This window comes from Dendronephthya gigantea, unplaced genomic scaffold, assembly GCF_004324835.1.
Source record: "Dendronephthya gigantea isolate DGI-Jeju-01 unplaced genomic scaffold, DenGig_1.0 000079F, whole genome shotgun sequence".
Classification (NCBI taxonomy): Eukaryota; Metazoa; Cnidaria; class Anthozoa; order Malacalcyonacea; family Nephtheidae; genus Dendronephthya; species Dendronephthya gigantea.
Genome location: NW_021163089.1, coordinates 909,976 through 935,174, shown reverse-complemented (window position 1 = coordinate 935,174; position 25,199 = coordinate 909,976). Strand labels below are relative to the sequence as shown.

General features: G+C 40.0%; 3 protein-coding genes across 4 annotated transcripts; 1 reads left to right on the top strand and 2 right to left on the bottom strand.

The window, feature by feature from the left end:
- Positions 1-162: 162 nt before the first annotated feature.
- Positions 163-4,985, bottom strand: LOC114532402 (E3 ubiquitin-protein ligase TRAF7-like). 2 transcript variants are annotated; one of them, XM_028553894.1, is made up of 24 exons: positions 4,867-4,985; positions 4,623-4,773; positions 4,117-4,224; positions 3,881-4,006; positions 3,681-3,776; positions 3,470-3,562; positions 3,262-3,355; positions 3,158-3,191; positions 2,999-3,074; positions 2,837-2,895; positions 2,686-2,755; positions 2,498-2,563; positions 2,349-2,430; positions 2,206-2,279; positions 2,078-2,120; positions 1,919-1,971; positions 1,747-1,818; positions 1,580-1,662; positions 1,453-1,492; positions 1,242-1,358; positions 1,011-1,127; positions 779-898; positions 352-558; positions 163-281 (listed from the first exon to the last, which is right to left on the bottom strand). In XM_028553894.1, exons 2-23 carry the CDS (start codon positions 4,659-4,661, stop codon positions 460-462), a joined length of 1,761 nt encoding a protein of 586 aa, XP_028409695.1. In that variant the 5' UTR covers positions 4,662-4,773; positions 4,867-4,985; the 3' UTR covers positions 163-281; positions 352-459. The 2 variants fall into 2 exon arrangements, with proteins under 2 accessions (XP_028409695.1, XP_028409696.1); XM_028553895.1 differs by having other exon boundaries at positions 3,681-3,773.
- A 109-nt stretch (positions 4,986-5,094) lies between these two features.
- Positions 5,095-6,969, top strand: LOC114532476. The gene is made up of 6 exons (XM_028553988.1): positions 5,095-5,241; positions 5,541-6,026; positions 6,115-6,177; positions 6,249-6,375; positions 6,469-6,535; positions 6,642-6,969. Exons 1-6 carry the CDS (start codon positions 5,113-5,115, stop codon positions 6,715-6,717), a joined length of 948 nt encoding a protein of 315 aa, XP_028409789.1. The 5' UTR covers positions 5,095-5,112; the 3' UTR covers positions 6,718-6,969.
- Positions 6,970-7,541: 572 nt separating this feature from the next.
- LOC114532350 (hapless 2-like) lies at positions 7,542-12,459 on the bottom strand. The gene is made up of 15 exons (XM_028553834.1): positions 12,361-12,459; positions 12,061-12,201; positions 11,811-11,948; positions 11,352-11,564; positions 11,068-11,193; positions 10,765-10,887; positions 10,504-10,661; positions 10,382-10,424; positions 10,096-10,277; positions 9,858-9,969; positions 9,555-9,690; positions 9,367-9,464; positions 8,287-8,376; positions 8,133-8,216; positions 7,542-7,952 (listed from the first exon to the last, which is right to left on the bottom strand). The coding sequence occupies exons 1-15, from the start codon at positions 12,457-12,459 to the stop codon at positions 7,542-7,544; spliced, it is 2,154 nt and encodes a 717-aa protein (XP_028409635.1).
- Between the last annotated feature and the right edge of the window lie 12,740 nt (positions 12,460-25,199).

Here is a 25,199-nt window from a genome sequence, read left to right as displayed (position 1 = left end):
ATAGCTTCACTCTCAGATACTCATATACTTATGAGGTAAGTTCAAATCCTAAGGACGTCCCAGAGATAAAAGAGGAGACCCTTTCAGCAGAGGAATTGCTTTCCTCCCCCCCGGGCATCCAAGTGATATACAGAAATGAAACAAGGGTATCTATCACATGCCTTAACTGTGCTGTCCATTGCTCCTGAAAATATTCTTCCTCTAGAGACAGCTAGGGCCGACACGCTTCCCTGATGCCTTAATAATGTCTGTACGCACGCCAAACTATCTAAATTCCACACCTGAAAAATGAATCAAACAAATCGGTTATCGAGTTTCAATAAAACAGTGATGAATGGCCAATCATCTTACCCTCAAAGAACGATCGTAAGACGCGCTAAATAACCTTGTTTGTCCTGGCGTGCTTAGGACAGTCAGGGCGTAAACGGTCCCAACATGACCTAAGAATACAGAATACCACTAATGAATGTCTTGCAACAGAGGTGAAAAGAACAGAAGGTTGAACTGGGCCCTACCATTCAACGTTGTCAGACGTTTGTAGTTATTGAGGTCCCACACCTTGAAACAAACGAAATCTTTGTTAGTGAAACAAAATGCAAGTTTGTAAGATCCTGGTTTGTAAGATCTCCGCAAGATCCCTGGTCTCAATGCTGAGTGATGCGGTCTTACAGTGTCTTCCCAAAGACAAGAGAACAGAATCTCTCGGGCGAATTTCATGCTATTGTTTACTTCTTATAAGCGAATCTTAAGGCAAGGTGTATACTCATTCTGTACTTACTATAATAGAGTTTTCATAGGTACCACAAATGATATGTTCTTTGGTCACAGCCAGAGAATAAACACTTCCACCAGATGCTTCAAGGACGTGAACACACTCAAGAGTGTCCAAATCCCAAATCTACAAAGAGAAACATTGTAATTGTCCAGGTGAAGACGTCTCTTCCTGATCCCCCCGTGAAGACATTGCATCTACCAGGCAGGCATTGTAATGTACAAAAACAAAGAAATACCTTGATTGTTTGGTAGGATCCGCTGTACAAATAGTTCTCAGACGCAACCAAAGCTCGTACCCAGTGATTAAGCTCGGTCAGTTCGTTTACTTGTTTGAGAGTCTCTAAATCCCAAACCTAGAAATATAACAAAAGATTAATCACGTTCATTATGATGATTATGAGTTCCTCGCTAATGTTAAACCCCGACTCATGAAAACTACATTCACCAAACTAAATTGGTAAGCAAACCTTGATCTTTTTCAAAGATCCACTGAATAACTTGTTTTTCTTTGTCACCAAAGTGCACACGGGATTTTCATGTCCTCGTATCTTCTCAACAAACTCCAAAGATGAACAATCCCATATCTGTAAACGAAACAGCGGGGAATTACAACAGCGTATTGGTTATTGACAAGCAACGAGAAAAGTATAGACATAAAATATACTTAGTATGACTTACGTTTATTGTGCAATCTGATGAACCACTATACAATCGTTTTCTAAACGAAAATTATCGAAGTACATTTAGAATTGAGGTATCAACCTCTAGAAGACAGAATAAAATATAATTTCAATGGTTATTTTACCCGTCAGAGCAGAGGGTAAGGACGATTCCAGCGTGTCCATCCATTGTCTTCACGCAATTGTATGTGCTTTGAGTGTCCCACACCTGAGAAACATGATAATAATCAATAAGCACTGTTTCTACGGTGTGTTCAACCAAAAACGACTTCAAAAAGGCAACTTAGCTCACCTTGATTGTTTTATCAGACGACCCACTGTACAGCCATTCACCATTAGAGACACACAACGCCCAAATTGGACCCTAAAGTTTGTTTGAGGTGCAAAGAAAAGAACGTAAAACCAATGATGCTAGAAGTATTTTCACCTCAGCGAATGGAAAGAAAAGATTGTAGCACACTTGCCTGGTGACCAACAAACGTTCCTCGGCACTTGAACAATGGATAGATGTCGAACGCTGGAAAATAGATGAAACGAACGTAATTTGTTTGGCTTCTTTTTGAGCAAGTTTTGGATTAATTTTCTTGGAGAAATATTTAGCAATGCATCAAACTTCGACTTACATCCAGCTCCCCATAACCGCACTTCGACGTCGGAAATGTCGTCCTTGAAAGAATAGAAATGACATGTAATTTTTGATAAAGAATTCCTACTGTATTATATCATAAAATATTCCCTGATGCGACACTACCTTCAACTTCGTCATCGCTCTTCTGGTTTCCATTATTTCTGATGACAGTTTAGTATGTCCTTCATCAAGGAAATCTTTAAAAAAAAGTGATCAGGTATATCCCGTGATAATTTCCATCACGAATTGGTGGTACTCGTTCTTACCCAGTCGGATATCAACAGTTTTTTCAACACGTTCAATCCTTTCTGTCATTTTAACCAACATTGATCTCAGAAATGTGATTTCCTAAAGTAGAAAAATACAACTCTAGAATCATTTTTGAATTCCAAATCGTTCAGGCAAATATTCCAACCTGATCTTTATTTTTCAAGTCGGTTTGAAGGTCTTCTATCTGATCTGCCGAGTGTTGTAAAAATTCCTAAAGAAGGATAGAAAAGAGATGTTCAGGATGTTCACATGAGATTGTACAAAGGACAATCCCTAATTCAAAAGCAAAAAAATAACTCAAAGCATAAAATGCATCTCAAAAATACTGCTCACTTTCATTGGTTCAAACTTGCATGTATTTAAATGCTCTTGCACTTCAGAATCAGTTCCCTCAAAATTACATCTAGAAAGGCACAGAGTCCACATACATAACTGCAATCTCTCTATTTTCTTCAGTTTTAAAATATTACAACAAAGGTCTTACCCATATTTAAAATGCATGCACTTAATGTGTTCGCAGTGTTGAAGGTGGTCCTCAAGATTCTAAACAGAATACAATATGCCATTTTTAACCACTCTTCCAAGACTTGTGCAAATCATTTGCAGGACGAAAAGTAGTGTTTATTACGGAAAACATGTACGGTACCATTTTCAAAACAGCAGGACAAAGAGTGCTGTTAGGGCATTGCATTGGAGCATACTGACAGCTTTGTTCATGCTCCCTGGAAAACAACAGAATTATTAGATTCCAAGGACACTTTAAGGTCTCCGCTGGAGTTTAATAATTTGAATGATGGACACTTACTGCCTTGAATTCAGTTTTACTTTGACTGGGCAACCTGTATAACAGAAATGTTTATATTAAGTAACATTATAAGCAATTTGTAGTTTGAAATTACAATTATTTACCTGCAGAATTGACTTCATATTTTCCTTCCTCTGTCGCAGAAGGCATGCAGCCATATTTACAATGAACCAATAGCTCACCAATCTGTTCCAACACCTGAATGAATGTGGTTTTAGGTGGAAATGATTTAGAAATGTTTGAGAGTTGGACTACAATTTGCACTACGGATATTCAATTAAAGTATAAACATGTTGTATCAATATATCATACCGCTAAGTTTGAAACAACAACAACCAGGTTACTGTTGTCAACAGGACAATGTTCAACCTTGTGTAGTAAGACACAGCTACGACAGAATGAATGCTAGAAAAAGAGTTGGAAAAACAAGATACATGAACTAACAAAACAAGATACATGGTTTTTTTCATGCTCAAGTATTACGTTAAAAGTGGTGTGCAGTTGAATGGAAATTTAAACTTACTCCACATGAAGTGATCACAGGATCATGGAAGACATCGGAACAAATCATACAAAACAATTTCTCAGAAGGCTTGTCAGCAAAGACAACAATCTCCTGCTGAAAAAGATTCTCTTTGATGAAGCATATATTGATTACAGTAAAACACAGACTAGTATATGAATATTTGGGTGTTGAGTTGATCATGTTACATGCAAGGATACCTTGTGTCCTTTATCACTGTCAGAGTTACTCAGATTACTGCTTAGTGAAGGATATGATGAACAGGCTGAAACATTCGAATGCCGTCTTTGCCAACGCATGGAGTCTTCTGTGAATGACTGACGATTCTATGCAAAACAAAGGTTTAGGGCCATTAAAGATCAATATAACCTAATCATTGGTAGAGATTGAGTATTGGTAATCATATTTCAGTGGCAAGGTCTTCAAATCTGCAGACCTTCTCTGAACCAGGTGGAGAGTGGAATTCTCCTTCTTGAAAGCTTCTTCCTCTTGCACGAGCAGATGTAGTGGCTGAATTAGCACCATAACTTGTCTCCATAGTTGTCTGAAAGATATGAAGGTTTAAGAACATGCTTACTGTGCATGGGTCACTGAGGATTAGGGCAAAATAAACCTACCAACTAGCAAACCACTCAGGCATATCACTCTTTAATTATCTAATGCCAAATGATTTAGCTGTCAGTTATAACGGTGGGTATAAGAGTTATGCAAGCTGTTTCATGTGGATATGATTATTAAACCTTTCATTATATTTTTCCTCAATCCACTACAGTCAAATGCTTTCATATCTCATCCTGAATATTTTGTAATAGAGGTTTCCTTTCCCGATACATGCAGGACAATTCGACACAATTTAAAGAGGAAGACGATTGTCCAAATATGCTTCTAGCCTCCGGCAATGAGTTTGGCTATTATTAAAAAACATTGAGAACAATACATTACCGAATAGGTTGACCGCTTTTTCGCTTCTTCTAAATCCATAATGGTTTATCTTCTTAAAACGCTTCTGTTATATTTTTTCACATCCGGAAATATCACCGAGTTTAACATCATAATATTGTCAATATATTTGACAACCGGTTCATGAGGTCGTCTAAAAGATCAAAATATTATGCTATTCTGCTTGCTCGATTATACGGAATTTATCGTTAGGAGTTTTCCTATAACAAAATCTCGATTTCCATACCTCTAAACTGGCTCCAAGAAAAAACCGTATGCTTTATAATTCACTTTAAAAAAACACCTCCGACAAACACTTTGATTTCTAGAAAACGGGGATCATCTCCTCGACTCCTTCATGTCCTGTTCTTTAATTTCGTCACTGAACTATATAGACAATTCATGCACTGGAGTACGACATTATTACTACGACAAAAGCGACAAGCGAATTAATGCGAATCGGGTGTGCCAAGAGGACGCTTCAAATTTCAAGATGGTGGGTCGCACAAGGAAGAAAGATGTTAAAAGCAGGCTAGGAAGGCGTAATTTTACTACAACTAAAGCTAAAACGGGACGAATTCGCGACGCAAGAGACGTACTGAAACAGAAAGGCTCAGCCAAGGTAATTCTGTGTGGATTACCCGTTGTTTTTGTTGTTGCTAACGTTTGTTTTGTTTTAACACAGTTTATACATATGGATCGTAGCCTGTAGGTTTATAGGGTACTTTTATATATATATCCTTGTATACATGGTGTGTTAGGCATTGACTAGCTTACAATTTTCCGTAATGGTGTATGAAATTTGCGCATATGTAAATCAGGCAGTGCTGTTATAGAGGATGACCTGTAATTGTTTATATTTCCACGTGAACTGACCACGAGATGTCTCAGATTACGTTGCTATATCTATTTCATATCTAGGGAAGGATTGGCAAAGTCTCAAATCTTTACTCAGCCTCAGGAAGGCCAAAGCAAGCGTCCAGCACAAACACAAAAGCCAGAATCCGTAGGCTGATGCCTTTGAAAGATATGCTGGGAAAAACAGAGGGTGTCAAAAAAACAAATCTCAAAGACAGATCAACTACTAGGAGTAACACTCGTACATTATCCCTGAGCAGCGGCAGACTTCGAATCACTACAAAACGACCAGAACTCTGCCGAAAAGCCATTGTATCGTCAGATACCTTGAAGATTGTTACACCATCAAACAGCATAAGCAAAACAGAGAAACCTGAACCAGAGGCAACCCCAAGACGGACATTAAGAAATGATTTATATTCATCAAGACTGTCAAATATGGAAGAAGATTTGAGGACGTCGAGTCCCAGCTTATCGTTCAAATCGTTAACCGAGGAAAGGCCATCGTTAGTTAGACAAAGCCCAGCCAAGCGTGTTGCTCAGAATAATGTAAATATTAAACAACTGTTATATTTGTTTTGCTTTCATTTTTTATATTCACACCATTCTTATAAGATACGTAATTTTCTTGGAACAGAAAAGGTTAACAAAGATTGTGGTAACAAATCTTCATTCGCGTGTGATTCAAGCAGATATTGCGGTAAGCAAGGCAACAGAGTTGAGAATCTACCATATGTTTTTTTATTGTCTAAAATATTTTGCTTGAAACAGGAGTTGTTTGGTGCAATTGGTCCATTAGTAAGTGTCAAGATGGAGAACTCTGTTGCAGAGGTGGTATTTGCAAATGCAAAAGATGCAGAGAGTGCATATCAGAAATATCATAACCGGATGTTGGATGGTAAGAAACTATAGAAGACTAATATCCAATCATATTTCCCCAGCACTCTACCCTTACAAATTTCCTTTATGACAACAGACTATTGAATTTCAGGTCAGCCAATGAAGTGCACTCTTGGCATAGCCAACTCAGAAGTAGAAAGGACGAAAGAGAGAACAGGGTGAGCTACAGGGATAAATTGTCCATATATAATCCTCATTACCCTTGACTGACCTGCAGAATATCTTTTGACATGAAGATCAATCTTTGGTGACTTTTCTTTTTAGTATCAATTATTCAGGAGCTGAACTCGTCTACCCACCAACTTCATCAAGATCAGTCGTGTTTCAAGTACGAATCTGAACGATGTTAGCACTCTCTCATTTATCTGGCACGATTTATTTCCTCTGTCAAAAAATGTACATTTGTTTTGTTATTGACTAAGATATTGACTTTTACTTTGACTTTGACTGACAACTAAAGCTCTGCAGGCTGTAGCAATCCAGCATTGTCAACTGTCACATAGTTTTAACTGAGGCCTCCATATATATGCGCTATGGAAAATGTAAATTTTTGAAATGGGTCGCACTTACCAATAAAATATTGCTTTTATATTCTCTCGCCCCACATTATTGCTGTCAAATACTTCAAATTCGTCTAGTGTTCGTTCGATTCTTGTCAAATGCTTCCATATGACATAACAAGTCTTCTTTCTCACGAGTCAAAGTTCTGACGTTTCTGACGACGTTCATTGTTCGTCTCACAATCGGTTTATCGGAATGTCGTCGACAGAAGACTCTGTCTTATTGTTATACAGCTTATAGTGAACAGTAAAATGAACAGTAAGATTTTGCAATGACCCTTACTAAAGTGAACCCCTAGGAATATGGATAACGCCCTCCTGTATAAATAAAGTTAGTTTAGCTCAGTCTTTTCCCCTCTGGTAACACTGGATCAATAAGAGATGATCCTTAGGAAGAACAGTTTAGAAAGAAATATTTTGAGTGTCGTAGACTTATAGTGACGATGGTGTGTACGAGCCCATTGACACAAGGTGTGGTCGAAAACCTTTAACTGGTCCAATTCAACTTTACCTTGATATAACACAAATTATACCTACATTCGTTTCAATATCTGTCATTTTACGCGAGTTCTTAATACTATCGTAGCTTTGAGCCTGTGATCCACTAATCCAGTTGGTTGCGTCTTAACGAAGGATGGTGTTCATAAACTGGACTACCATATGGTATCACAGGCTCCTCATAAACCTCCTCGTTGTCAAGATCGTGTCTTGAATAGTCTTTTGGCGGTAGCTCAGGGGGGAGGTCGCTGGCCGGTGAACCCGCAGACACATTTTGAGCGTCAATGATGTCATCATCCTTCGTGATGTACCTGCTTGTCGATTCCTCGTCCCCAGTCAATGTCGTGTGATCGTCATAAAACTCGAACTCAATCTCCTCGTTAAGACAGACGTGCTGCGGCTCTAGTGTGATTTTTTCAAATACTTTCGCCTCTGTGAATGTTTCTGCGAAGGGCTCAGGATTGAACGGGATCGCGGGTGTCAGAAGTAGCATTTCATCATTAACGATCTCAAGAAACTAAAAAATGAATAATCATAAAACGACTAAAAGACTGTAACACACTATATAAAATCCCTTCGTGAAAGAGTGAACCTCAATTCTATGCAGTTGTTGTGAACTTAATATGAGAGTTGAAAACTTCATCAAGGAACCTACGGAAACGTCTACTATCTAGAAACATCTGCAATGTTAACTCACCTGCATTGTGTCTGAGACAATAAATTTGTATTCCATTTCATCGCGTTCCAGTTTCCCAACAAGGCTGAATTCGTTACCAGGATTCTAAGGATGAGATGATGGATATTGCTCTCACAACAGAAAACATTTTGCACCAAACGCCTCAAAAACTCACTGTTAAATACGTCTCCCCAATTTTGTAATCTGTGAAATTTCTGTAGACAGAGGTTCCTGTTAACACAACGTCTGACAATGACAAGGCAAGCTATGGGATAAATTGAATAAAGTTGTTATTTCTACCAGACATATTTGATGCCATGACATAGTAAAACGTCTGTTTAATGAACTTATTCATAAAAATTACAGTTTGTGCTTTATGTGCTAACAGCCCTAATACATCGCACCAGTTTTACAAACTCTTACAAACTCATTTCCTACCTTTTTCTCTTCCTCCCAGAGTTTGTAAAACTTTGCCGCATGGACACCAATGATAAAAATAAAGCATAAGAAGAATAGAACATTGCCAAGAAACAAAACTGATTTCTCGCTTTTTAGGACTTTCCCGCTGCAAAAAAATGATTTTAATGACGTGCAAACTGACATGTGAATTACCAAACAAAGAGAAACTCTCTTGCATCTAACTTACGTAGATGGATCAATGAGATCTCCGTCCTGGTTATAACTTCCCATTATTCTATCACCGTTGTCATCTATAAACAGCTTCTGCCCCGTTGGCTGTTCCCACCACCATCCAAAATAAGCAATCGGTGAACCCCCCGGTTGCATGCCCAGCCTCGCTTTCAGGAGGCCGAAGACGAGGGAAAACAGGATCCAAAGACTGACGAAATGTGCGAACGAAGGCTTGGTGAAAATGTCTACAATTGCCGAGAAATTGTCGTTGACCCAAACGAAAATTTTCTCCACGCTCTCCAAGGTCTTCTTTTGTATTTGAACGTTGTCTAATTCTAAGGCTTTCTCGACGACATCTTTCGCCATGTCATGAATACACATTTCTCTGTCCGCCTGCCCTACACACTACAAGGGAAAACACATCAACATGCATGTTGTTTTTCGTCTGCAAAAGTTTACAAGTCAAGCATTGTATGCTTCCCTTCTTAGATGATCTCAAAGTAGAGCAGGTTAGGAGTCGAATGGATGAAAATATAGTTTGAGTTAGTCCAGTTATAGCCAGTGGGAATATTGAACAAACGAGAGACGGACTCTTGAAACAGATCTAGAAGTGGAAAAGACATACCGCACAGGAACAAGATTGTAAACACACACAAGCCGTTGTTGTTTCAAATGTAATGTTGGCACTGTCCAGCAAACCATGACGAGAGTCCCAAAGATTCACTAAAACAGAAAAACAAGGAAGGCCATTTTAGCCTTGACTATCATATTGACTACGAGATACATCCAACAGCCTCATATAGTTCGCCTCACTTGTGCACATGAATTTTCCCGAAGCATGAACGGTTGTCCTGAGTGGAAATGTGAAAGTATGAACTGACTGGGCATTGATTGAGGCTTTTTCTTCTGGACTACGTCGTATTCCCCGTGTGCAGTGTTTCATAGTTACCTTGGATACAACACATGAAATTGAGACGACTTTTGTTCATTGCTTTGGTGAGAGCCATGATGAACAAAAAGATTTCACAAACAATGGAGGATATTCTCATGCGTTTTTCTGTAAAGTTGAATCTATTTTGCTTTTTCAATGAAAAAACAATCGCACGAAGAACTTACGTGGTAATCGGCGGTAACAAGTCCTGTGTTTTGAACGATAACGTGAAGCAGACCATCTTGAGAGAGCGACTCGAAATTGGTTGCAAACGCTTTGACAATTGTCCCACCAGCCCTGATATGACATTGTAAATAACCAGATTAAATATATACGTTATAATCCATGTTTCATCTCACTTACTTCCCACGCTGCTCCCTGGCTACTAAGGCTAACTAAGATAGATCTTTTAGTTGGACTTACTTGTTATAGATGAGAACAATGTCATCCGCACTGATCTCTAAACTAATCATAATATTGCCCAGTTTTCCGGCTTTATAAACTAAGGCGAAACTTCCATCCTCTTTGAAGTCATCGGTGGTTCCCTCAACCACTCCGTAACGTTCTGGAAAGTAGAGTGGTCGTTTTCCTTTTTCACGGTTTTTCTGGAAAGAGAGACAAGAAAACTTTGAATAAGGAATCCATGGCTTGACTTTTTTAGCGCTGGAATAGCAAACGACTGCCTTCCGACATTTAAAAGCCAGCATACCACATCTATTTCAAAATAATCTTTAACTTGATTATGTAAACACCTGAAAAAGGAAAATTCAAATTTAATTGCACTCTTTGGTATCTGTAACCTGACAATCCTAAAGGAATGAGTTTGCTAACCATCCCATTCTTTGAAGACACCCAAAGTCTTGTCCGTCCATTCCAGCACCTTGCATGCGAAATGCGGTAAAACTGACACCAATCTTGTTACAGGACTCCATCGAGTTTTTCATTGCCACCAGAGTTTTTGGTATGATCATGAAATCTCTCGCACCGTTCTGGGGAAAGAGAGCGTGAAAAAGGATGTGATAGCCGAGAAAGACATGAAAGAAATATGAAAACAAATTAATTGAAATTCATGAGTTCTTATCACCAACTCACCCTCGTCTGTGGATGTGATAGCCAGTTGATCTTAGAACCACCGGCTGGGATGAACAAGTATCTTTCCGTCAAACTGTATATCTGTGTGTCTGACTCAAACATTCCAATCATCGAGGCCAACAACTGCCAAAAAACATGAACAATGATAGCGGTATATCGGCCGGCATAAAGGTAAAATACCAACTGGTAAACCAGTTGTGTCGTGAGGTTATAAGTCAATATTGTAAACGTGAAGTGTATATATGGCTGTTCGTCTTAATACATTTCACCTTTCCTCGCATTTCCTCGTTCATTTACACTTACCCTCCCGTGAACTCCATGACCTGATGTTTTAAAGTTGCTCAACTCAATTTGACCGCCATCAACCAACTTCTGGTACCTTTTTCCATCTCTTTCCTCCTCTACCAAGTCGTACGCTTTTACGAATATCTTCAACGAGAAGATATTACATAAAAAAACTTTCACATAAAGTTCGAACTTTTCCTCAACATCATTGCAGTTGTAAGAGTAAATATGATCTGTGTTCTAAGCAACGAGTTCAAGACTGAATGAGGCAAACGTTTTGTGTAACAAGTTAATACACTTACCTTGAACCAAATGCGGTAACCACCAATCTTGTGGACATTATACCACAGATTATCATAATTCATACAATGCGCGCTTTGTCTTTTTCGGTTTTTAAACAACTGATGGATAAGTGGAATATGGAATTTATTGCCACACACTGTGTTGCCACGATGGTAGCGTCCACCTTGACTCTTATGCATATCTTCCATAAACGAACAACGACAGCAAAAACCCTGGATGATAAAATAAGAGGACTTGAATTCATCGGTGAATTTAACCTGCCATCTTTCTCGAACCAGAAAAACTATTTTCTAGTCATGCTCCCAAAAGGTAAACTAAACAAAAAATGTCAGGCTGCTTATATATTTCAGAAAAGACTTCCAACAAGTTTATTTTAAGTTATGACTAAAACACAATCCCCTCAATAGATCCTATAGTTACTCTTGTATAATTCTCGTTACCGGCTGCATAAAACCAACCTGGCTATCCCAGATTCTTTTCCCCGTTGTGATATCATATTGAATTTTACATGAAAAATCATCAGCATCATGGGTAGCTGCGCCATCCTGACACCAATATTCCCTTTTTGATGTCTCGTAAGGCTTGTTATTCACTGTCTGGTTAAAAAGACATGAAGTGTTTTGGTTAGATGTTAGATGTCAGGTTCATGAGTGAATAAAATACACTCAGGCGTTAACTTAACGGGCTCAGTCTAAAAAGACCACATACTCCTTCAAGTGTGTAAGGATAAATGATATGCATTGGCGAGGATGTGATTGTTATGATAAAAGGATTGTAAAGTCTTGCTTCATCGCGATTCACTTCATCTCGAACTCTACTGACGTTGACATAAATCATCTCGGATTCTTTCTGTAATGAAGAAGAAGAAGTAAAAACTAGATTCACATAATGTGAACTTTACTTACTTTAGCTTATGTATGAACAACAGAGTGGACATTTTGTTGCTCATTTGGTGAACTCTCACGACGCATTGGCAAGAAATATTTCATTCAAAGCTTTCATTCCTACCTCTCCAGCTGTAACGGACTTCGTGATGACCAGTTTCTTATCGCAACTTTTTCCATCCACCACGTTGAATGGATCCCTGTTCTTATCTCTGACACACATTGTAATCTTACTTTTCGACAAAATTGTACCATCACAACATGGAAACTCACGATAAATGCCAAGAATTGAAAATATTAAAAGAAATAAACATTTCATTTCAAAAGAACAATGCCAATACATTTGGACACAAAGGTAAACTTATCTACTTTTTTAAATAGGTTTGGTAAGAATTGATTACACACTTTTTAAAATTAGGTTGCTGATTGGCAATTAGGTGGCGTAATGAAAGGGCGTGCATTTTTTTCATAAATGACAGACTTGTAGATCAGGAGATCGTCATATGAACGAAATCCGTCAGAGGAATATTCATCTCTTGAGCTAGTCGACATTTGAACAACTGTGAGACACACTACATGTAATACGATAGACACGTTGCCGCAGAATGTTTCTTTTATACAATGAGATGTATATATGGAGTTTTGCAATATGACGTTTACAAAAGCAGCCCGCCATTGCAGGCAAAGAGGGTTTTTCTTCAACTGATCAATTGACAATTGCTACAGATCTTAGGAGCGTTACGTCTCCCTAAATTCGTACAAACAATTTTGCAATCCGGAGTTCGCAGTCTTACAATCGGGCAGTTCCATGCATGCTATGCTTGCCTCTAAGTCTGCACTATATTCGCCACTCAAATCATATTGCAGATTGCTACAAACATGAATCGTGATGTCAGTTGGGCAAGAGCCCGCAGTACTATAATATCATAGTGAAGAGACAACAAAGATATCGACTATTCACGTTACTTTGAGATATAATTTCAACATATAAAATTACTTCTTATTTAGTGTTAACTTAGGAGTTGCTTGCATATTTAGAGTTTTCTTTGGAATTATTCTTCTGGCATTTGGTGTCTGTTGTGTGACTGCTGTTTGCTTATCGTACAGCGTCTCATTTACGTCTGAGAGCCCTTGTTCTATATCCTTGCTTGATCGCAACGCCTGCCGTTTAAATAATCCATTCTCTTTTGCATAGTAGACGACCTTTAGAAGCGCTATGATTGGCAGCAAGTAAAAGAAGAGGATATTTATGAAGAAATCTCGCGTCGAATGGTTTAAAATCACCACAGTGTTGCTGAAATAAAGATGAGTTCAAGAGTTCAGCAAGGATAGTTTGAACTACGTCTGTAGAAAAATGAGGGGATAGTTTGATTTGTTTTAAAGTGAACCCACCTGGTCGTATCAACAAGATTCATGGCTGCATCATACGTCAGTAGTTTTTCCACCCCTTGAACGTTCCTCGTAACCTTCTCGCCCATACGAACACCGCCGAGCCCCAACTTCGCAACGGTGATCGAGTGACGACCAATCATCGCCTTGATGATCCCGCAGAGCAGCAACGCCGCCAGCACGATTCGCAATGGGTCGAAGAAAGCTCGGACTCTCTTTAAGATCTTCGTTACCAGGCTGTCTTCCTTGTCCTCGTCATCTCCGTCTTCGTCATAATCGTGATCGTAGTCTTCTTCGTTCTGACAGTCGTCAATGCTCGCCTTGTTGTCGTCGTTTTCATCCGCAGCCAGCTCGTTACACTTCGGAAAATAGGAAATAGAGAGAGTAAACTGCATGTAGTTGTCTTTTCTGAAGTTTAAATTTCAGAATATCTTGAGGTTTTCTACCATAATTTTACCCATTTTACATGTTTTTAATTCCTTGTTTCACCCTTTGCACAACTCTTCCTAGCTCCGTCATTTCAAACTGACTTCATGACACCGTGAAATGCTGATTTAACACTTACCTTACAGATACAATTATGAAGACACACGCAAGGCGTAAAAGTCTTAAAAGTCACGTTTGTCGTGTCTTGGAGTTGACGCCGGGAATCGTAAAGTTGCACTGCAAGACACGTGGAAGATGTTCATGAAGTGTACACGTCAACCACATAGGGCCACCGGGAGGGAGGGGCAGGGGAAGCATTTTGCCCGGGCCCAAAACCTGAAGGGGCCTCCGACTTAAGAGATTCTAAAATTATTTTACCGGTACACTGCAATTGACCATGGTCGAGTTCGCCGGAAAACGACTAACTCGACCATGGTCGAGTTCGCCGGAAAACGACTAATTCGACCATGGTCGAGTTTGCCGGAAAACGACTAACTCGACCATGGTCGAGTTCGCCGGAAAACGACTAACTCAACTATGGTCGAGTTCGCCGGAAAACGACTAACTCAACCATGGTCGAGTTCACCGGGAAACGACTAATTCGACCATGGTCGAGTTCACCGGAAAACGACTAACTCAACCATGGTCGAGTTCACCGGAAAACGACTAATTCGACCATGGTCGAGTTTGCCGGAAAACGATTAACTCGACCATGGTCGAGTTCACCGGAAAACGACTAATTCGACCATGGTCGAGTTCGCCGGAAAACGACTAACTCAACTATGGTCGAGTTCGCCGGAAAACGACTAACTCAACCATGGTCGAGTTCACCGGAAAACGACTAATTCGACCATGGTCGAGTTTGCCGGAAAACGACTAATTCGACCATGGTCGAGTTCGCCGGAAAACGACTAATTCGACCATGGTCGAGTTCGCCGGAAAACGACTAATTCGACCATGGTCGAGTTCGCCGGAAAACGACTAACTCGACCATGGTCGAGTTTGCCGGAAAACGACTAACTCGACCATGGTCGAGTTTGCCGGAAAACGACTAACTCGACCATGGTCGAGTTCGCCGGAAAACGACTAACTCAACTATGGTCGAGTTCGCCGGAAAACGACTAACTCAACCATGGTCGAGTTCACCGGGAAACGACTAATTCGACCATGGTCGAGTTCACCGGAAAACGACTAACTCAACCATGGTCGAGTTCACCGGAAAACGACTAATTCGACCATGGTCGAGTTTGCCGGAAAACGATTAACTCGACCATGGTCGAGTTCACCGGAAAACGACTAATTCGACCATGGTCGAGTTCGCCGGAAAACGACTAACTCAACTATGGTCGAGTTCGCCGGAAAACGACTAACTCAACCATGGTCGAGTTCACCGGAAAACGACTAATTCGACCATGGTCGAGTTTGCCGGAAAACGACTAATTCGACCATGGTCGAGTTCGCCGGAAAACGACTAATTCGACCATGGTCGAGTTCGCCGGAAAACGACTAATTCGACCATGGTCGAGTTCGCCGGAAAACGACTAACTCGACCATGGTCGAGTTTGCCGGAAAACGACTAACTCGACCATGGTCGAGTTCGCCGGAAAACGACTAATTCGACCATGGTCGAGTTTGCCGGAAAACGACTAACTCGACCATGGTCGAGTTCGCCGGAAAACGACTAACTCAACTATGGTCGAGTTCGCCGGAAAACGACTAACTCAACCATGGTCGAGTTCACCGGGAAACGACTAATTCGACCATGGTCGAGTTCACCGGAAAACGACTAACTCAACCATGGTCGAGTTCACCGGAAAACGACTAATTCGACCATGGTCGAGTTTGCCGGAAAACGATTAACTCGACCATGGTCGAGTTCACCGGAAAACGACTAATTCGACCATGGTCGAGTTCGCCGGAAAACGACTAACTCAACTATGGTCGAGTTCGCCGGAAAACGACTAACTCAACCATGGTCGAGTTCACCGGAAAACGACTAATTCGACCATGGTCGAGTTTGCCGGAAAACGACTAATTCGACCATGGTCGAGTTCGCCGGAAAACGACTAATTCGACCATGGTCGAGTTCGCCGGAAAACGACTAATTCGACCATGGTCGAGTTCGCCGGAAAACGACTAACTCGACCATGGTCGAGTTTGCCGGAAAACGACTAACTCGACCATGGTCGAGTTCGCCGGAAAACAACTAATTCGACCATGGTCGAGTTCGCCGGAAAACGACTAACTCGACCATGGTCGAGTTTGCCGGAAAACGACTAACTCGACCATGGTCGAGTTCGCCGGAAAACGACTAATTCGACCATGGTCGAATTGGCCGAAAAATGACGAATTCGACCACGGTCGAATTGGCCGGAAAATGACGAATTCGACCATGGTCGAATTAGCCTGAAAATGACGAATACGTGATTTTCCAGCGGACTCGACCATGGTCGAATATGCCATTTCCCGGCGGACTCATCCATGGTCGAATTTTAAGATATGTTGATATTGTTTGTAAAAAAGTTTGTTTGTAACATCGCTTTGAAGTACTTTATGCCTCGCAGATATTGAAAACTATGACGTCATAGAGCCCCAGAAAAAGTTTCGCCCGTGCCCCACAATTTCTCTCGGCGGCCCTGCAACCGCACACTGATCGCAATGCGCCTTGAAGACTACTATACCTGTACAGAAGTGCTGTTTTCCTTTCTTCATGTACACATTGATGTTGTAGTTAAACACATGAGTCGCTTTTGGATTTATCGACGCCATTCTTTCGTCAGCACGATAGATACCTTTGGAGCAGCCAGAAAAGATGACCTTTAAGTTAAAGAGAAATACACATTATTGCGGCCTTATGGGTGTTGAACTGTAACATGAAAAGGTTTGGTGTAGGGTTGTAAAGAGATTCTACTCTTCGGTAGTGATATCTAAATAAACACTGACGTACATAAAAGTCAGCTGTGACAAGGCCTGTGTTCTGCGCAACGACAGTCATCTTCCCATCTTGAGACAGAGCATCAAAATCCGTTGCAAATGATTTAACTATCACACCATTAGCTCTAAAAGAACACATGACAGTTTAGCTCTAGCGTAAGACTGTCGATGCACTGTCTTCAGATCGATCTATCCGACTGGACCAACCCCGAACATACCTATTGTATATTAATATCATATCATCAGCACTGACTTCGAGCGTCACCAAACTGTTCCTGACAGTATCCTCCGCGTCGTAAACTATTCCTAAATCCTCAGAAGGACCATCACGATTCACGCCAACACAATTTCCATATTGTTCGACGAAATAATTTGGTTTCTTGCCAATCTCTCGCAACGCCTGTGGAACGAACGAAACATATTTTGCATGATATCTTTTGACTGGATTTTTGATATAAAATTGACAACTTTACCGTATCTTCATCGAACAAATCTTTTGGTTGGTTATTTAGGCAACTAGAATAATGAAAATACATTGAAATTTACGAGTAAATTATGCATTTAGAGCAGGAAAATTTTTAAAGTAGAACAGAGCTTGAACCATGACCATTGGACAGAAGTCTTCTGTCAGGAGGATGAAATCCAAAGGTTATGATAGAAAGGGTTAAATTTTATCAAAAAGTTCTGCTAGAGTAAAACTAAAATGATGTTGTTGAAAACTCTTTAGGAATAGATTTATTGCTCTCGTAAACGCTGATGGAAACGTTAAGATGGAGGCTGCATGAGTCCTCGTGTTTACTTTTTAAGACGAGACGTAGAAATGATGCAAAGATGAGAATATTTTAGTACCTGTTCATTCTTTGCCTGCATCCGGCTCCCCGCCCGCTGCTTCCTCCTCCTAACTTACGAAATGAACTATACGACACGCCTACCATGTCGCAATTATCACTCGTCTCTCGAAGACTGATCTGAGTATCTGGAATCAACATGTAGTCGTGAAAACCATTCTGAAAATACAACGTATAAAATACACGATTTAAACTATCCTTTCTGGTAAAGGTTCTTGGACAGTCTTGGTGATCCAGTCAAGTCTTCTCTTGTTTACTACAGGAGAAATTCATTGAGCAGCGATGCTCGCGGTTATCGATGGATTTAAAGTCAAAAATGAAACCGTTTCTTACTTTGATTTGTGGGTGCATTTTGTTCTCTTCAGTGACTCGGGGAATAAGTAATTTCTTGTGCCGCAAATTTGGTACTTCCTTCGTCGATTCAAATGTCCCGTGAAATCTCGCTAACAGCTGAATAGCGACCAAACACACGATTAAAACGAGACATAAATTCATACAAAGTTAATCATATGAAAGCTTATAAAAGATCTTACCCTTCCATATTGTCCTGTCCCACTTCTCGTATTATAGTTCAGGCTTATCTTCCCACCTTCCACCCAGTTTGTGATTGTTTTATTATTTACAACTTTCTCAACTTGTTCAAACGCATCAATTGAAATCACGAACGAAAACCTGGGCTCGATGATGCTAAATACGTCGTACCTAAAAGAAAACGTAGGTTTCCTTCTGATCCATCGTGCATTGTACATTGTTCATCATGCTAGTTTGGATAGGCAAACGAGATAGGTAAACTAGCTGCCAACTCTCGTCAACTCTCACCCTCGTTGATCAAGAGCTTCATACTCTTCGAAGCAGACATTTAAGTTGATTAAAGTCAGTGATTAGCCTGCACAATCAACCAAGATGGCTGCTTGAGGCAGGCCTCAAATGGAAAGGAGAAAGATGTATTAGAAAAACTAAACACAACTTACCAAAGATCATCCATTCTCATACAATGTGAGTATTTATCGTTTCTGTCGTGTACATGACTATAGCCACACAACCCCCCCTGACCACCACGATAATATTCATTGGTAGATCCTCCGAAAAGGATCCACTTGAGCCAGTCAGGAACTGTATCGTACATGGAACAAGAACAACAGAAACCCTAAAGAATTCGATTATAAAATATATATGTTTATTCAGAAAATATCAAGTGCACACTTGTTGTATATTGACTGAAATAAATACCTGACTATCCCATATTTTGTTTCCTTTATGATCAAGAGCAAAACCACATGTGGCACGGGGATTAAAGAAATCATCCTCGCAGCTGACCTTCGTTCTTACTTCCTCGAATGGATGATTGTTTATGGTCTGTGGAGAAACGAACATTATTGAGTTGACTGACTCCTTCCTGGGTATCCAAGGCAATCTATGTGAGTTCACGAGTCAGATCTGCCTGTCAAGTCTGTTTCATGCACTCTCGTCCAGTCTGAATAAGTGAAGGAGACTCACCTTTTCATAAAAGAACGGATAAACGTATCTAAATTTTGATTTGGTGATACTGAGAATGAAAGGATAATACAAGCGAGCTTGTTCACCCTCGACACTGTCGTAGACTTTGTTCGTTGTAAACAAAAATGATTCTGTACCAATCTGAAAATGAAAAAATGAATTTAGTACCTTTGAGATTAGTCAATTGAAATAACATCAGTGTTTACAACATATAGAGGACTATAACGAAGTGATTTCTTACCTGTCCAGCACGAACAGCCTGTGCCATTATAAGCTTTTTCTGACAAGACTTGTTATCGACCACGTTATGAGGATTCTTACCAACACTGTCGCAAAGTATTAAATCACTCTTGGCTATGAGTATACCTGTGACTGAACGATCATTCAAAAACACGCTCACTTCCAATAAAACAAATACAATTCTCCACAGACAAGAGCCATCGCAAGATTTAAACATAATTTATAACTAAATACACAAATAAGAATATCTACAATTTAACAAGCTCTGTCGCATTAACCTTGACGCGCGTGACGAAGAACAAATCACGCGATTATCTCACTTAATGACGTCATAAATCATTTACATAATTCGCGGAGCAGTATGATTTGTAATTAAATGGAGCAGGCGAACAAATTAAGACTTAGTGTGATTTCTGGTAGAAACATCTCAGATGTGATTTAATTAGTTCAACGCAAAAATGATCATCCAGATTCTTCCTCTGTTTGTTTCATTAACGCTGTTTGGTTTTTGGCGATTGGAGGGCGCAATTATCACAAAAAGCGATATAACCGTGTGCGAAAATACAGCCAAAGATCCACTAAATGTCCTGTATAACAAACGATGCGAAAAAAAATTGGTTGTGCTCGCTGAAGTCAGCAGTGGACAGGTATTATTATTATTGTTTTCTGCATTTTGAAGTGGACAGCATGCCAGTTTAATGGAGTTATTGATTTCGTATTTGGCTCTGATGAAAGAAGCAGCAGTAGTCTTTAATGGTGTTTGGTTTTTGCTTTTCCAGGGTGAAACTGAGAGGCTTCATGCGACAGTAAAGAAAGTACGGGACAATCTCGTAGGTGAAGATGCTCGCCTGTACAATCCTTTCGTTATCACTTTAAGTATGACGCCAATACGTCTTGTTTATCCCATATTTTACAGAGCGGTGAGTAAGGACGCATTATTCTTTTTAGACTCATTTGTCGTACCTTTTCAGAGCCAAAGCAATTTAATTTGATATATTTACATTACATTGACCTCTTGTTAATGACTCTAGCAGTCTAGCTATTCAGTTGCACCACTCTTTGATCTGTTGTATCTTTATTTGTGTTTTTATTCATTTACCAAACTTCGTCCAATGTGACTGGGTGATATACATCTCAAAGTGATTTGCTTCACTCAGTCAGAAACATAGTTAGACAAATATGCATTATCTCCTATACTGCGACCGACTGAAACGGCTCTAGAATGAATTTTAAACAATTCCAATCTAATGTTGTGATTGTTCTGTTAGACGATAAACAACAAACCATATGAGGAAACACACTTGATAAAGCAGTACAGCTGCGTCACAGAGAAGTGGCACCCATGTGGGGCATTTTACGACGGTTGGGGGAATATAATATGGAATAGCTGGGTATATCTTATTTCATCTATATAAAATACTGTGCACAAGATTATTACCTCGGATTCTTGCAAATATCCAATGCCTGATCATTGTCCAACTTCAACTGGTATAAAAACAGCTTTCTTTACTGAACCACCACTAATTCATTCGTATAGTTCCCAGTCTAAGTAAACACATCTTTCCCTTGATCAAAGTAACTTTCTTGACTCGTCACTCCCCTCCATCCATGGCCTTAGTTATTACATCTTTCGTTCGCTGATATTCCTTTTTCGCTTTCTCCTGAACAAAAGTTAGTTAAGTTTAGTTTAGTCTATGCATGCATGTATGCATGCATGCATGCACGCAGCATTCGCCCGTCAGTTGTGCTAATTCAAACATCTCAATGCGTAGGGATTCTGCTGTGAATGTCAGAGGAAAGGAATTTATGCGACGACAGAGATGTACGTGTTTGGTTTAGCCATGAATAACTACTTCCGTGGGCACATTGACTGCGATAATTACTTATCGTCAGCGCATTGCATGCGTTACGACAAGCTTTGGTAGGTTTTTCTTTGTTTGGTTGATTTATCCGTTATTGGTTATGCGAGATAGTATATAAGAATGTAACTTCTTTGCCTCAAATACTCTGCTTTTCATATTCTCAGGTACGATGCTCACGAGATAGACGTATTTACGTTCGACTTCACGATTTGGATAAAGGCATATGACCAAGTTGAAAAATTTGAAAACAACCGGACAATAATCGATTGGGTGGATGGAGGAGAGATTGAACTCAGTCCAACGAAGACTGGAGGAGTTGGGAAACATGGCAGGGTAAGATTTGAAAGAGTGTGTTTCCCAGTTTCTTCAAATGTAATTACAATAAAACTAGTGTTAAGCCGTTTAAACATTGTGTAACCACATCATGAGAATCTCTGTAACACTGGAACAAGGGAAACTGTCTGAATGTGATAAATATATTAATGAATGTTGTATGTTTAAGATCGTGGCCAAGTATATTGGGAAAATGAAGGCAGGAAAAGAATACCCAAGATTACAAGATCATTACCTGATGGTTCCAAATCCAAGATACGTAAAAGCCGGGAGAGAATATCACCCACAATTGAAGGTAGAGTAACAGTAATGGCTTCTGAATTACTATGCGAGTTTCGTTAAAAAATAATGGAAAACAATTCGTGAAAGGTTCGGAAAATGACTCACTTTCAATAACGTTACCCACCTGTTGGCTTGCTCGTCTCAGGAAACATGGGCACTGGTTTGAAAGCTGCCAGGTTTTTGAGTGTATTCGCTGATCTTCATTTTTCTTTTTAGTTTGGCGCTCTCGACTATCTCATCATACCTATGAGCGAGGTTGAGTATGGAAATTCTTCAAAATGTGACAAAATCGGCGTGTCCTTCACTCCATTTGCACAGCAAAGTACATTTCACAATAACGACGGTTATGGCTGTTATCAGCCACAGGGAACGTAAGTCATTGAAAGGGAGGGAGGGAGGGAGGGAAGGGGGGGGAAGGGGGGGGAGGGTGGAGAGAGGGAGGGGGGAGAGGGAGGGACAGAAAAATGGCAGCGATTGTTGATTGAATTATTTTTCTACAGATGCTTGAGAAATCAAATTCAAGATTACTTCATTGAGGACGTGGTGAGTTGGAATCAAAACACCAAATCTCACTTGCAATACCACAGCAGCTTATAATTTTTTTAATTTAAATCGTTGGCCATTTCCAGACGCGTCGATCAAAGGGAGAAAGAACAAAATATTTCCCAGAAACCTTTGGTAAAATAACGGGATTGAAGGAACGTCTCGGAACACAAGACCGCGTCGTGGAATTCGAGTCCGAAGAATCATCTTCAGTTATGGTTTATCTTGAAATAAGCGCAGATGATTTAATTCTTGTTTATAACAGGTGATCTATTCTAATTGCATCATTATTATGTATAATTAATTCATTCTAGTGTAACAAATTACGGTCTATAATGTCACAAATTAATAATGTATTCAACCAATGAAATGTATATATTCTGTATTGACAACTATTGAATTCTACCAAAGGGCGGGAGGAGTGATAGTCAAAGCTTTTGCCGATGCTTTCGAGGCCCAAAGTCGTAATGGTTTGGCGACAGTTGTCGTTCAAAATACCGGATTCGTAACCTCAGATTTCTACGTAAGTAAAACGACAAACTAAACTGTTACGTTATCGCACGGGATTACTTTTCCGTTACACAAATGGGGAAGAGAATTTACAGTCGTTTTTTCTTCCACAGGTAAGCTTAGATTATTGCTCCAGTGGTATAAACCCAGGTCATGAGAAGAGAGCCTCCATCAATCCACAGACAAACCATCATTTTGAGTTTACGCTCGAATCTTACAGAAGAAAGGGCGGATCTTTTTCATGCACAGGTAATGAACTATTCTCAGTTTGAACTTGTAATTTCTCCAGAAATAATAGTTGGATGCTTGAAAGTACCCAATGATAAATAACAAAGTTGACAAATACAGAGGAATCTTTAACACTCAGACTCTGCTTATAAAACCTTTTCTACAGCAAACTTGTACGACGCAAGAAGGGCCGCGATTGAATCAAGTATTATCAGTGTCAACACAACCAGCACGTGTGTATGCATTCTGAGATGTGGCTGTTCTGTAAGTTTCGTCGTGGTTATCACGAAATGGTCTCGATTAGGTGACCTCAGTAATTGACAACCTTGTGGATAGCACTTTCAAAAGCATTAGTTCAGATCCAGCTTTCTTTAGTTTATTGCAACTGATCTGTACGTATGAATGTCGTTGTTATATCAGCATTTTCCTTTTTTCTTTTTCTTCAGTGCACAGATCAAGAAAACTTTGTTTGTGTCAACGAATCTGACGTCCCATTCGACCAGGATAAGCCACCAACATATAATGATTTCATGGACAGTATTTCCGGACCGCTCGGCGAAATCTTTAAAGCTGTGGCAGAGGTGGCGAAGACAGTCTTCTCAATAGCGAAGGGCGTCTGGGGACTTCTACCCCATTTGGGTAAGGTGTGGTCCTACCTCATATTGGTGGGTATTATAATCGCGCTCATCATATTGCGAGTGTTGTGGGGATTCCTACCCACGGGCGTATTCAAGATGATAGCAAAGAAAACAATTAAAGCGATGAGAAGTCCCGACGAGCCTGCTCAGGCGGCGCCACATGTTGTGGTTATACAACAAGAAAGTGATGGTGAAGTGGACGAGGCCAAGAAGACGCAGGAATTTTTGTAAGTTTATCTTTCCCTCCGGAAGAGTTTGATCATTGTATCTTACTACTTGAGGATGCTTATGATTAGAAAAACGTTGCTACAGTTTGTTTACTTTTTAACAGAGTGTCTTTAACTGCATAAGGAACTTCCTTTGCTCTTGGGATGAAACGATTTCTTATCACTATAGTGAGTCCAAAGACTGAAACGATTCTGTATCTTTCATTTACAGAGGAGCTGATCCAGAGCATGAAAAAGGATTTTCAAGAAGGATAAAAGACTTTACTTTTGAATGGTTCTTCCTTTTCATCTTTCCCTTGATGTTAATGTACAAGGGACTAAAGCCAGTCTGGCAGAGGATGTTGAGACCTTGTCTTGACTGGCTTGCGAGAAAATTCACTGGACTAGCGAAAACCTTCTACAGTTGGGTCAAAGGAAGATTACGAGATAGGCGACAGAAAGTGAGTTACGAAAACGTGGAAGGAAACAAAAGTTGTGGGTCTGGAGATTTAAACCACAACGAAAGCGAACGCGTTTCTGACGGTGAACAGGTGAAAGAAGAAACGGATACAAGCCAAGGCGATGTTCAAAGAAATCAAGAATACGACGTTGACAGTGGTGTCAGAACTGTTTCTCCAGTCCATTGCGAAAACGAAGCTCCTACTGAAAGCAATTATACTCTCTATCATAGAGTTGGAAGAGATGACACGGGATGTAATAGTACCGAGAGGGATGATTCTGTACATCATGATGACAGAGGATACGATTCCGTACATGATGAAGTTGAACATAATAATCTTGGAAATGATTATGTCGGAAGATATGATGATCTTGTAGATAATGACGGTGAACATGAAGATTTTGGAAATGATGATATCGGAAGATATAATAATGATCAAGGGGAGAATGATTAATTAGGGGCGAGTGTAGAGAAAAAACCCGATAGGAATTAGATTCTTATACAAACAATAGATGTACATTAGACGTATCTTGATTGTTTTCAAATATACGTTATGAGATGAGATTC

Coding starts and splice junctions, on each gene's coding strand:
- LOC114532402 (XM_028553894.1), bottom strand. CDS start 4,661: ATGGATTTAGAAGAAGCGAAAAAGCGGTCAACCTATTCG. Junction 3,192..3,261: donor ATATGAAGTCAATTCTGCAG/GTAAATAATTGT, acceptor TCTGTTATACAG/GTTGCCCAGTCAAAGTAAAA. Junction 1,493..1,579: donor CTTACCCTCTGCTCTGACGG/GTAAAATAACCA, acceptor ATTTTCGTTTAG/AAAACGATTGTATAGTGGTT.
- LOC114532476 (XM_028553988.1), top strand. CDS start 5,113: ATGGTGGGTCGCACAAGGAAGAAAGATGTTAAAAGCAGGCTAGGAAGG. Junction 6,027..6,114: donor AGCGTGTTGCTCAGAATAAT/GTAAATATTAAA, acceptor TTCTTGGAACAG/AAAAGGTTAACAAAGATTGT. Junction 6,178..6,248: donor TGATTCAAGCAGATATTGCG/GTAAGCAAGGCA, acceptor TGCTTGAAACAG/GAGTTGTTTGGTGCAATTGG.
- LOC114532350 (XM_028553834.1), bottom strand. CDS start 12,459: ATGTGTGTCAGAGATAAGAACAGGGATCCATTCAACGTGGTGGATGGA. Junction 11,949..12,060: donor ATCCTTACACACTTGAAGGA/GTATGTGGTCTT, acceptor CTTTTTAACCAG/ACAGTGAATAACAAGCCTTA. Junction 10,888..11,067: donor GTCATGGAGTTCACGGGAGG/GTAAGTGTAAAT, acceptor GTTTTTTGGCAG/TTGTTGGCCTCGATGATTGG.